Raw genomic sequence first — 13,398 nt, 5'->3', positions numbered from 1 at the left:
ATATATATATACGACTAGTGTCTGTGTGTCTGTGTGTCTGTGTGTGTGTGTATCTGTCTGTGCGCGATGCACGGCCAAAGTTCTCGATGGATCTGCTTCAAATTTGGTGGGCATATTCAGGTTGACCCGGTACAGGACACAACCTGGTCGATATTTCAACACGTGCTCTCAGCGCGCAGCGCTGAACCGATTTTGGTTCCACCTCAGCTCATTTTGGTTCCACCTCAGCTACCCGGGCCCCCATACCGACACACCATAGCCGCTACACCACATCACAACGCCAAAGTTCTCGGTGGATCTTTTTCAAATTTGGACACCGTATTCAGCTACACCCCGGACACAATATCATCGATGAGATATTTCAACACGTGCTCTCAGCGCGCAGCGCTGAACTCATTTTCGTTTTTGTGTTCATTTCACCATTATAAGTAACTCTTCCTTATCTTCTCCAGTGTTTGGCGTTTATCTCCCTTCCTTCGTCTGGCTTTCCCGTTCAGTTGTAAGTTACTACACTGCGCTGTCCACTGCGCTGAGCGTCTTCGGATATTCCCGGGCGTTCTGTTACTGGTACTATTTTTAGAAGGTCAACGCAGTGTACAGAACGTAAATTGGACCCGTAAATTATCCTCACTGTAAAAGTGCAAAGGTCGAATCAATTTATAGCCACGCGAAAAATACACTGTCATCTATCTCTCTATAGATACGGCTTCTCTGTGTTTTTGTGTGTGTGTGTGCGAGTGTGTGTGTCTCTATGTAAGCAACACCTGTGCATTGTTCAGTTCTGTTTGTGATGTGGTCTGGCGGCTTTTGTGTAATTTTATGTACTGGCCTTCCTTTGAGAAGCCATAACTTGCTCAGTCCTGTTTGAGTGGAGTTCGCCTCCAAAGGTGATTAACACGGTTACATTCGTCGACAAGGATGGGACTCGATATGGTCAGGAATGGCATTATGGCCACTAAATCATTTTCGTGCTGTTCCCATTCCACGAATCTGGGAGGGACCTAAGCTTGGCGGGTCCATTGTTCGGACCCGGCGAAGCCGTCGTACGGCTCTAAGTACTTCTTCCCGGCGAAGCCGGCTACCCGGCGAAGCGGGTATTCATTCTAGTATATATATATGCGTGCTGGCTGGGTCTTTGTAAGAGCATGGACTGTGTTGGTTGACAATGACATGATGGTTCACCCGGGCATCATTATGCATGGTTAATGACCTACGATACCGATACATACACTAGCCTTGCGTTGACCTTGCCAGTAATTTTCTGCTGCTGATATGACGTCGTCACCGAGACAAAACTTGGTCTCGAAATTCTTTGTCAATTACCTGGAAGACATTCAGCAGAAGTGACAGAATGTTTACGTGACGCCATTATTTGTATTATGACGTCTTCTCGGAGTGTGCTAGCTGCTCTTTAGACGTTAGATAATTTACTTTGGAAGATAAAATAGACTTCTTGGTTTTTTTATTCGGTGTCTTTTTTTCGTTAAAGGATAATCTTTTCTCATTGTTTCAGAGGACGACAGAGCGTTCGCCTTCGTGCGGATAATCATGGGAGACGAGTTGAGCAAACGAGCCAAGTTCGTGCTCATCACGTGGTCAGGCACCAATGTGGGCGGCATCAAGCGCGCCAAGATGAGCACCGACAAAACTCTAGTCAAAAACGTCATTAAGGTAAGTATGACGGCATAGCGTGCTTTGCTGCCAAGTGTTCGACCTAAGCCAATTGACTATTGTCAAAACGTCATTAGGTTTGAGCATATATGACGTCATAGAGTGCTTTGTTCTCAAATCTTCGGTTCAGTAAAATTGGTATAACTAAATGTCCCGTTAATGCACAAAAGTCTAGTCAAAAACGTAATCAGGGTGGGTATACATTTATGACGTCATAGAGTGCTTTGTTCGAAAGTGTTCGGTCCCGTTAATTAGTATAAGCTCACCTCAATGTACAGTAAAGGTCAAAAATCTAGTCAAAAACGTCATTTGGGTGAGTATATATATGACGTCATAGAGGGTTTTTGCTATCTCGGTGTAAAGCCGTAGGTCAACTTATCATATTACCAAAGATCCTAGCAGGCTTGTACACAGAATAAGAGCATCCTTCCAATTGGAGGGCACATATACAAAACTAGATGATTACCCGCTTCGCCGGGAAGAAGTAGAGCCGAATACCAGGCTGCGCCTGGGACCCGGCTTTGCCGGGTGTACGCCGGCTTTGCCGGCGCACGAAGGAAAGGAGATAAACGCGCAAAACACTGGAGACCTTCTAAAAATAGTAACGTGCAGTGACCTTCTAAAAATAGTAATGTAGTAACGGGAATATGGATTGACGCCACACGGAGGAAGGGAGATAATCGCGGCTGAAAACACTGGAGAAGGTAAGGAAGAGTTACTGGTAGTGGATCCCGACAACAACAAACAAAACAAAAAAATCGGTTCAGCGCGCACAGCACTGCGCGCTGAGAGCACGTGTTGAAATATCTCATCGATGAGGTTATGTCCGGGGTGTAGCTGAATACGGTGTCCAAATTTGAAAAAGATCCACCGAGACCTTTGGCCGTGCATCGCGAACAGACAGACAGACAGACAGACACTAGTCGTATATATATATATACTAGATGATTACCCGCTTCGCCGGGTACCGGCTTCGCCGGGAAGAAGTAGAGTCGAATACCAGGCTTCGCCGGCGCACGAAGGAAAGGAGATAAACGCGCAAAACACTGGAGACCTAAAAATAGTAACGTGCAGGGACCTTCTAAAAATAGTAACGTAGTAACGGGAATATGGATTGACGCCACACGGAAGAAGGGAGATAATCGCGGCTAAAAACACTGGAGAAGGTAAGGAAGAGTTACTGGTAGTGGATCCCGACAACAAAAACAAAAACAAAAAACAAAAATCGGTTCAGCGCGCACAGCGCTGCGCGCTGAGAGCACGTGTTGAAATATCTCATCGATGAGGTTGTGTCCGGGGTGTAGCTGAATACGGTGTCCAAATTTGAAAAAGATCCACCGAGAACTTTGGCCGTGCATCGCGAACAGACAGACAGAAAGACAGACAGACAGACAGACACTAGTCGTATCTATATATATATACTAGATGATTACCCGCTTCGCCGGGTACCGGCTTCGCCGGGAAGAAGTAGAGCCGAATACCAGGCTGCGAGCCGGGTGTACGCCGGCGCACGAAGGAAAGGAGATAAACGCGCAAAACACTGGAGACCTTCTAAGAATAGTAACGTGCAGTGACCTTCTAAAAATAGTAACGTAGTAACGGGAATATGGATTGACGCCACACAGAGGAAGGGAGATAATCGCGGCTGAAAACACTGGAGAAGGTAAGGAAGAGTTACTGGTAGTGGATCCCGACAACAACAAAAAACAAAAAAAATCGGTTCATCGATGAGGTTGTGTCCGGGGTGTAGCTGAATACGGTGTCCAAATTTGAAAAAGATCCACCGAGAACTTTGGCCGTGCATCGCGAACAGACAGACAGACAGACAGACACTAGTCGTATATATATATATAGATATATATATATAGATATACTGCCTGGGTATCCTTTGTGCAGAGTGGAACTTTGTTTTTCTGACTTGTGTTATATCTGAAACATCTGTCAATCTGCGGACTAAATTTAGCACACACAAAATCCTGTTCTGTACACAAAATAGACGGTAGATGTATGGTATGTGCCTAATTGGGGAACATGCTTTTATTTAGTCTAAGCAACAACCCGAATAGATATGAGGCCCTTTAATGATATACAATACCGATACATGCACAGCCTAGCGGTGACCGTAACGGCCTCACGAGGAATTTTCTAGTGTTGATGCTACGAAGTTACTGACACAAACCTCGTTCTCTTTTTTTTTCTTTTTTTCTTTGACCTCAGTTGCATGCAGGCTGCTGCAACCCTTCTTTTTTTTTTGTTTCTTTTTTTCTTTTTCTTTTTATATTTAGTCAAGTTTTGACTAAATATTTTAACATCGAGGGGGAATCGAAACGAGGGTCGTGGTGTATGTGCGTGTGTGCGTGCGTGTGTGTGTGTGTGTGTGTGTGTGTAGAGCGATTCAGACTAAACTACTGGACCGATCTTTATGAAATTTGACATGAGAGTTCCTGGGTATGAAATCCCCGAACGTTTTTTTCATTTTTTTGATAAATGTCTTTGATGACGTCATATCCGGCTTTTCGTGAAAGTTGAGGCGGCACTGTCACGCCCTCATTTTTCAACCAAATTGGTTGAAATTTTGGTCAAGTAATCTTCGACGAAGCCCGGGGTTCGGTATTGCATTTCAGCTTGGTGGCTTAAAAATTAATTAATGACTTTGGTCATTAAAAATCTGAAAATTGTAAAAAAAAATAAAAATGTATAAAACGATCCAAATTTACGTTTATCTTATTCTCCATCAAACAAGCTCTGAAAATTAAATATATAAAAATTATTATCAAAATTAAATTGTCCAAATCAATTTAAAAACACTTTCATCTTATTCCTTGTCGGTTCCTGATTCCAAAAACATATAGATATGATATGTTTGGATTAAAAACACGCTCAGAAAGTTAAAACAAAGAGAGGTACAGAAAAGCGTGCTATCCTTCTTAGCGCAACTACTACCCCGCTCTTCTTGTCAATTTCACTGCCTTTGCTATGAGCGGTGGACTGACGATGCTACGAGTATACGGTCTTGCTGAAAAATGGCAGCTACTTGACTAAATATTGTATTTTCGCCTTACGCGACTTGTTTTTTGTTGTTGTTGGGCGGGGAGCATCCTTCTTCATGGGTCTTTTTATTTTTTATTTTTTTCTACTTCTTTCCGCTTATCCTTAATACCTAGCCCGGACATGTATTCATATAATGGACACTCTTCGACAAACAAACCTCGTTCTCGAAATTCGTTGTCATTTGCTGGGAGCCATTCACAACAAATGAGAGTGATAGTGAGAGAGAGAGAGACTGAGGGAGACTGAGGGAGACTGAGAGAGAGAGAGAGAGAGAGAGAGAGAGAGAGAGAGAGAGAGAGAGAGAGAGAGAGACTGAGAGAGAGAGACTGACGAGAGAGAGAGAGAGAGACTGTGAGAGAGAGAGAGAGAGAGACTCAGTGAGAGAGAGAGAGACTGAGAGAGAGAGAGAGACTGAGAGAGACAGAGAGAGAGACTGAGAGAGAGAGAGAGACTGAGAGAGAGACAGAGAGAGAGACAGAGAGAGAGAGAGACTAAGAGAGAGAGAGAGAGAGAGAGACAGAGAGAGAAAGAGAGAGAGAAAGAGAGAGAGGGAGAGACAGAGAGAGAGACTGAGAGAGAGAGAGACTGAGAGAGAGAGAGACAGAGAGAGAGACAGAGAGAGAGAGAGAGAGAGACTGAGAGAGAGAGACGGTTTCCATTCAGAATTGTTATCCAAAGGAAGTGGTACCTTCCTATGGGACTAGAGTTGCTTTGCCTCGTTGTTCAAGTGATTCAGCCGAAGTTAGTGCTGGGTTTCATTGAAAGGTTTTGAAACAGCTATACTAAGGAATGGTGACATTTTTCTATAGCTTGTCAGACTGTGACAAGTTCAAGGAAAGGTTGGCTTCCTTAATTGTAATCATTCAATTTTTAAAGGCCAGTCACAGCAAATCGCAATGTATTCTTTTCTTAAATTGCTTTGAACATTCGGTTGTGAACTTTTACCATGACTCACATCGTGTCAGAGTGTAGTAAAAGAACTTGCTGCTTATAACATACCTGTTCATTATAAGTAGGTTTGTCTATCTCTTTGTCTCTCGGCACTCGTGATTCATATTGTCTGTCCGGCCGCGATTTGTGTGTGTGTGTGTGTGTGTGTGTGTGTGTGTGTGTGAGAACGAAAGAGAGAGAGAGAGAGAGAGAGAGAGAGAGAGAGAGAGAGAGAGAGAGAGAGAGAGAGAGAGAGAGAGAGAGAGAAAGGAATAGAGAAAGAAAGAGAGAAAGAAAGAGAGAAAGAAAGAGAGAAAGAAAGAAAGAGAATGTGTGTGTGTGTGTGTGTGTGGTGTGTGTGTGTGTCTGCCTGTGCGTGCCTCAAGTTGCTTGCACGCATGTGGTCCTATTGTCCCCACAACGACTCTACTCTCAGCTGCACTCTAATCTCCTCTAGCGGACTACAAATTAAATCGCATATACACAACTATAACAGCCTCGCGTCCTTTTGCTATCCCGAAAGCAGCAATAGGTCAACTTGGGAAAATGAGCCTGGGAAAGTGGCGGCTGACAGTGGCACGCACAAATAAGCCTCCGACAAAAAGAACACCGCACAATGGCAATGTTTTGGACCCGTGCTCTATTTGAACAGACACACCCAAACGCTCGGACAAGTCCGTCTTCGCAAATACTCCTTGGGCAATTTGGACTTGTCCCCCCTTCAACAGCTGAGAGCGAGGGAGAGAGAGGAAGAGAGGGAAAGAGGGGGTAACAGAGAAAGGGAGGGAGGTAGAAACTAGAGGAGGTTTGAGAGAGAGAATGTGTGTGTGTGTGTGAGAGAGAGAGAGAGAGAGAGAGAGAGAGAGAGAGAGAGAGAGAGAAGGGGTCTCTTTCTGTGTTTTAATTAAGGATTGCACCCCTGCAGTATTGGTCTAAATTTGTTGCAGTTAGTTCTTGCCAATTACTCTAAATGTGTGTGTCAGTGTGTGTTATGTGTGTGTGTGTGTGTGTGTGTGTGTGTGTGTCTGTGACAGAGAGAGAGATGAGCAGACCGTGCTTACAGATAGACAGACAGACAGAGACGAAGAGATACTGCAAAGGTCGTACACACACACACACACACACCGGCACACTGCTCCCCCGCCCCCTCGCCCATAATACAAACACATTAATACTCTGACTTTACCATAATCAACATGCATGTATTTTCGTTTTCAGAGCTTTGCTGTGGAAATCATGGCCAATGACCACGAAGAGGTCACATTAGATGTTATCAAGGACACTCTGGCGAAAGTAGGAGGCGCCAACTATGGTACAGGGGTGCGCGACTAGCTCTTGGAACAGCCCCCACTTCCTGTGTAGTGCGCATGTCCCGCCCTTACTTTCTCACTTCATTAGACACATGATGCGAAAAAAAGTTGAATCCTGCTTCTGACGATTTCAACACCAAAAATAATATTGATGTACATTGTTGTTATAGCGCCTTTATTGGTAAAATTCAAGTTTAGTGTCCCAATCTTAACTCTCTCCGTGAACAGTCTGCTATACAGTGATGTCCCTTGAACAGAGATTTCATAATTTGGAATTGATGGATTTTTGAATTAACATTTTTAAATTAATTGAATTCCAAAGTCAAAATTGTGCCACAGTTTTGGTTCAGATACCACACAGGGTTACTGTATGACTGCAAAGTTTGGTACCTTGGAACATTTTCCTTTAATTTGGGACACTCAACTTGAATATTACCGGTATATGACATGACACTTAACAACGCACACTAAAATGTGATTCTATGCAGTTTTAGTTTGGTCGGGTTTTTTTTAAGCAAGATGTCTATTTACAAAGTTCAGATGTTTGAAAGAAAATGAATGACAGTGTTTAAGACTCAGTGATTGGGAAGAAGTTCATTTTGTCTGCAAGCAATGAAAGGATTTTTTTTCTCACATAAATTGCAATAAAGTGCAATAAATGCATTCTTTTCAAATTCATCTGTTTAAATGTCTCTGTCAAAAAACTTGAATCTAGAAAATATCTGTTGCTTATAGCACAAGAAAATCCAGCGTGCTACAACATTGGTCACAGTGTCCATTTAGAATTCAGTCGTTATAGTGTTCATAAACAAATTTGATAATCAAACCTTTGATTACTATTTTGTTTGTTGGTTACAAAAAAGTTTGAAAGTATAATCAGCAGCATTGTAGACAAGGCTACTAAGAGTTAGAAAAAAAATAACACTTTTACTGAGTAAGAGGGAATATGAATGCGGTATTTTAGTTTTTTTAAACGTTTTGTGATTGAATATGGTTGCAGATAGTAGCAATTAAAACAAGATGTATTTTTAGTCTTTGTCTTTGTTTTAGTATTTATGTAGTGCAATTAGTGAAACACCAATTTTGTTATTTGATGAGACCTGATACAAAACTTCTGCCCATTGGGATTTTGTTCAAGAAAATGCATTGAAGTCAAAATAATGTAAGATATTTGTGAACTTTGAAACAATTCTTAGTTCTTATTGCAAAAAACGCATTATTAAGTTGACATGTTATAGATCTAATAAACTGTTCTGTACAATTGTTAAGCATATGTGTTATTGTATTCACAGATACCACATATATTGAAACCTTGCCGTTAAGTATTGGTCAGTCATGTTTGAAGAGATGTGCATTATCTTGCAGTGTAAGATTTGTGTTCCATGTTGTTTTATTTTTTAATGTGTTAATGTATTTCTTGAATTTTCCACCTCATCTGAAAAAAAGTTCCATATATTCTACTAAATGGGAAGTTGAAACACTTTCTATATTCAAAGTATTGCTAAACCCGTAGAAAATATGCTTTTGATTGTTGCTGCCTGTGCCTTGTGTGATCCAAAAAAGGTCAAATTGAAGAAAGCAAAATGCTTATTGGGAGTGAACAGTGCAAGGGGAACAACTCGTGTGAGCTTAAAGACTGTTATGTCGGTAGGAAATAGTTGCCCCTGACCGCTGCCAATTGCTGTTTATATTTAGTCAAGTTTTGACTAAATATTTTAACATCGAGGGGGAATCGAAACGAGGGTCGTGGTGTATGTGTGTCTGTGCGTGTGTGTGTGTGTGTGTGTGTGTAGAGCGATTCAGACTAAACTACTAGACCGATCTTTATGAAATGTGACATGAGAGTTCCTGGGTATGAAATCCCCGAACGTTTTTTTCATTTTTTTGATAAATGTCTTTGATGACGTCATATCCGGCTTTTCGTGAAAGTTGAGGCGGCACTGTCACGCCCTCATTTTTCAACCAATTTGGTTGAAATTTTGGTCAAGTAATGTTCGACGAAGCCCGGACTTCGGTATTGCATTTCAGCGTGGTGGCTTAAAAATTAATTAATGACTTTGGTCATTAAAAATCTGAAAATTGTAAAAAATAAATAAATTTATAAAACGATCCAAATTTACGTTTATCTTATTCTCCATCATTTGCTGATTCCAAAAACATATAAATATGTTATATTCGGATTAAAAACAAGCTCTGAAAATTAAATATATAAAAATTATTATCAAAATTAAATTGTCGAAATCAATTTAAAAACACTTTCATCTTATTCCTTGTCGGTTCCTGATTCCAAAAACATATAGATATGATATGTTTGGATTAAAAACACGCTCAGAAAGTTAAAACAAAGAGAGGTACAGAAACGCGTGATATCCTTCTTAGCGCAACTACTACGCTCTTCTTGTCAATTTCACTGCCTTTGCCATGAGCGGTGGACTGACGATGCTACGAGTATACGGTCTTGCTGAAAAATGGCATTGCGTTCAGTTTCATTCTGTGAGTTCGACAGCTACTTGACTAAATATTGTATTTTCGCCTTACGCGACTTGTTTTTCTTTCCGATGAAACCTCGCAAAGTAAAACAGAAAGAAAGCACACGAAAAAATACCTAAAAGTCAAAGTGTAAATTGATCCTCTGAATCTATTTCCTGTGATCCATAGTTACATCACGTTGAGCATCATACATCTTTCACTGTTCATTGTAAACGAATATGTGAGCAATTTGAATTTTGGAAGTTATTATAAACTGTTTACTTTGGGCACATTTAATAAAAAGATTTCTTGCTGTTAGTTCATGACGGACGGACAAACTTGCCAGCATGCTTTAAAAGCTTCTTTCTTTTCTTTTCTTTTTTACCTTACATGATTCACTATTTTAATTTTTGGTTGAGGAGAGGATCTTTGCAATTGCTTCAACAGATGGTCAACACAAACACTGGCCTATTAAAACATCAGTTTAAAAACTTGTGTTTGAATTAGTTTGTTTGTAAACTACAGTACTGTATGCTTTTTGCTAATTTTGAAAAGCAGATCGAATTGTGTTCAGTTCCTTACTGTTTGGGCGACTAAAGGGGTGATGTGCTATTGATAATCTTTCTTCTTTTTGATGTATTCATCACCATTCGATTTGTTTGTGAGAGAAAATGCTCAAAGCATATTGTTTGTACACGAGTTATGCGTACGAATTTGCGAATGAAATAAAATATTTTGTCATAATGTATTTTTGGATTCTTTGTCTCCCGTTTTATTTTGTGCTGTGTTTGTGAGGCTTGCTGAGAATCTATAGACGTGTGTGTGTGTGTGTGTGTGTGTGTGTGTGTGTGTGTGTGTGTGTGTGTGTCCTGGCATAACTAAAACTACAAACCAACATATGCAAACAGACACCCAAGACTGTCCTCACTTGCGTCCGAAGTAGACCTCGCCAAGTCCTTCAATTGTGCAACCAGGTTCGTGAAACAGACTTCGCCCAAATAATGAGAGGCTTCATGTATACACACGCGCGCGCACACACACACACACACACACACTCTCTCTCTCTCTCTCTCTTTCGTTCTCTCTCTCACACACACACACACACACACAAATCGCGCACATCATTTCCCGAAATTTCAACTTCTAATTCACGAAAATTTCCAAATTATATGATTCATAATAATAATTTCGTAAAATTCATATTATTTCAAACGCTTATTTAGGACTTGCAGTTGGGTTTGGGACTAAGCGCATGGTGGCCGCCATTATTAGTCTCAGCTTTCCCCATTGTTTGGGGGACAACAAACTTCCGGTGTATTTTTTAGAAAAATGTCGTCACAACCGCGTTAAATGTATCATAACGTCACGTTTTTAAACAAAGGGACGTAATCGCTTCACGTTTTTTCTACAGCTGAAAGTGATTGTGAATCTCTCGCTGTCTCTGCGAAAAGAAAAATCGAAAAGAGTAAAATATGTTTCCCGGGCGGTGTAGCATGTGAGAATTTTGTGAGAGAACGTTTTACCAAGGATTTACTTTCGCAAAGTGAGTATATAGCTGGACATAGGTTATAGCGTTTTGGGCTTCTAAATTCTTCTTCTTCTTCAAAATAATGAGGAAATCCCTGTACAGGGCAACTATCCTCAAATCGGTTGGTGCGCCTAATTTCCCGAGAGTGAAAGATAAAGTGGATAGTGTACCAGGGTATGAAAATAAAAACAGGGGTGGGTTGGTACGCAAGCTATTGCTTTTCGCGAGTTGCCGTGGTGCCCAATTTCAGGCCCTGGGCTGAGGGGCTAGCCTACCACCCAGTGCTACCTAGCTAGCGCAGCAACTGGGCCCCGACGAAACAATACAAACAGGACGAACAATATGGACCAAGAGCGATAGATTCTAGGGGGGAGGACAGAGGGAGTGGAGCTGATCAGCCCTGCGAAGCAATCCATGTTGTAGTGAAATTTCCACGTGTTTTGTCCACGTGTTTTTAACCGGAAGTTCGTTGTCCCACAACAAACCTTCACCTTGGGTCTGTTAATTATGCTGGGTCACGGGGTCCTGTAAGTCGTGGTTATTGAAGCAGTTGCGCATGCGTACTAGCGCTGTCTGGGACAACACATGAAAAGACGTCACTTTCACACAATGACGTCACAAAAATAAACATGGAGTGAGTCTATGCTGCTTTCGACGATATTTTTCAGTTGGCTGCAATCATGGGCTTTGGAAAGACACGACCAGCGACGAGAAAAGGTAGGAATTGTAGGAGCTATTATTTGTGTCAATCGGTGTTTAACAATGTACACCCATCTTCATTCGCCGAGGAATATAACGCTTTATTTGTTTTGTTTATTTGCTTCTTTGTTCTTTCTTGTCAACTTTTTCATTATCAACAACAGCAGCAGTAGCAGCATCAGCATTGGTATCTTCTGCTCTCCATATCTTACACAGATAAATTGCCACATGGCACTGACACAGACAACCACAGTCACACAAATTCAAAGAGACAGACAGGCAGACCAAAACACACACACACACACACACACACACACACACACACACACACACACACACACACATCAACCTCATCAGACAGGGACAGACAGATACAGGGTGACCCCCCAAAAAATGCAACCATCGAAAATGCTAATAACTTCTACATCTGTTGACCGAATCACTATAAATTTGGACGACATAAACTTCAGCCTATGCATGACCCTTCCACAAAGTGTACTTTAAATGTTCTGACTTTTGTACAAATTAAAAAAACCAGTTGTCAAATTCGGCAATCGACTCAACAGAACGGGATTTGACATTGAGCGGTAGCAATTCTTACCTGATTTAAACTCTCCAGACTTTTTACCTTTTAGATTATCTGAATGTCTGAGGATACACAAACACCCCCTTTACCCTCTAGATCATCGTTGACCTGAAGAAAGAAGTTACAGCTAGGTTCAGGGCAATCCTTAGACAGGAAAGCTTTTGTGCAAATGACAAGTTCGGAGGTGTAATTTGGAACACATTTTGGAGAAACGGTAAATGTCGGACCATTTTACCTACAGACTCGAAACTTTGAAGAATGGTCGTGGACGAACTGAAGTTCATGCACAACAACTATGAAAATGTTTGCTACATTCAAATGACTGGAAAAAATAACCCCTTCGTTGTAAAGTTTCACTTGCGCAATGTCGCGCAAAATTCATCAATGACAAAAACGCATTCATCCATGGGAAATGCCCTAATCCTGCGATTAATTGCTGTATTTAAGTCACTGATTGTCTAAAGTTGATTATGGTATACTATGTCATTCGAATTACTCCAAAGGTAACAATCTGGAGAGCTTAATTTGGGTTTGTTTGGGTACCGCTCAATTTCAAACCTCGCACTGTTGAGTCGATCCCCGTATTTGGCAACTTATTTTGAAATTGCACAAATGAGTCAGACCCTTTGAAATATAAAACTGTTACTTTGTGGAAGGGTCATGTATTAGCTGAAGATTGTGTCCCTAAAATATGAAGTGATTCGGTTAACCTATGTAGAAGTAATTAGCATTTTTGAGGGTTGCATTTTTGGGGGGTCACCCTATGGTATGCGTGTGTGTGTGTGTGTGTGTGTGTGTGTGTGTGTGTGTGTGTGTGCGTGTGTGTGCGTGTTAGTGTGTTTGCGAGTGTGCACACGTATTGATATACAGCTGTACACGTCCTCGTGTATTGTTTTATCTGTTCTCTCTGCGTTTCTTGCCAACAGACGCACACAAAAATCAGTCAAGGGAGGTGCTTAAAACACTACTGAGAGACGTCACTTTTGTCGACTATTTCAATATTTTTCTCAACTTACCGGTAAGTTAGGTTATTTATTGTTACCCAAACGAAGCAAGTGAATAAATGCACTTAAAAAATACATATGTTCTAAATATTTTGAGACTGAACACTCCAAACAACACAAACGAAAGACAAAACAAATACAAAAGCGACC

The 13,398-nt window shown here is 41.2% G+C and overlaps 1 protein-coding gene across 1 annotated transcript in view; it reads left to right on the top strand.

Moving 5' to 3' along the window:
• The window catches only part of LOC138969346 (coactosin-like protein), a gene marked incomplete in the record, with an annotated part of 27,370 nt that extends 17,191 nt beyond the window's left edge, over positions 1–10,179 (top strand). Inside the window, 2 exon segments of the mRNA XM_070342124.1 lie at positions 1,514–1,671; positions 6,871–10,179. Coding sequence (XP_070198225.1) covers positions 1,514–1,671; positions 6,871–6,984 — 272 coding nt within the window.
• Between the last annotated feature and the right edge of the window lie 3,219 nt (positions 10,180–13,398).

Source organism: Littorina saxatilis, linkage group LG1 (assembly GCF_037325665.1).
Source record: "Littorina saxatilis isolate snail1 linkage group LG1, US_GU_Lsax_2.0, whole genome shotgun sequence".
In the NCBI taxonomy this organism is placed as follows: Eukaryota; Metazoa; Mollusca; class Gastropoda; order Littorinimorpha; family Littorinidae; genus Littorina; species Littorina saxatilis.
The sequence above is the reverse complement of the archived record's forward strand: the minus strand, read 5'-3'. Positions and strand labels throughout refer to the sequence as shown.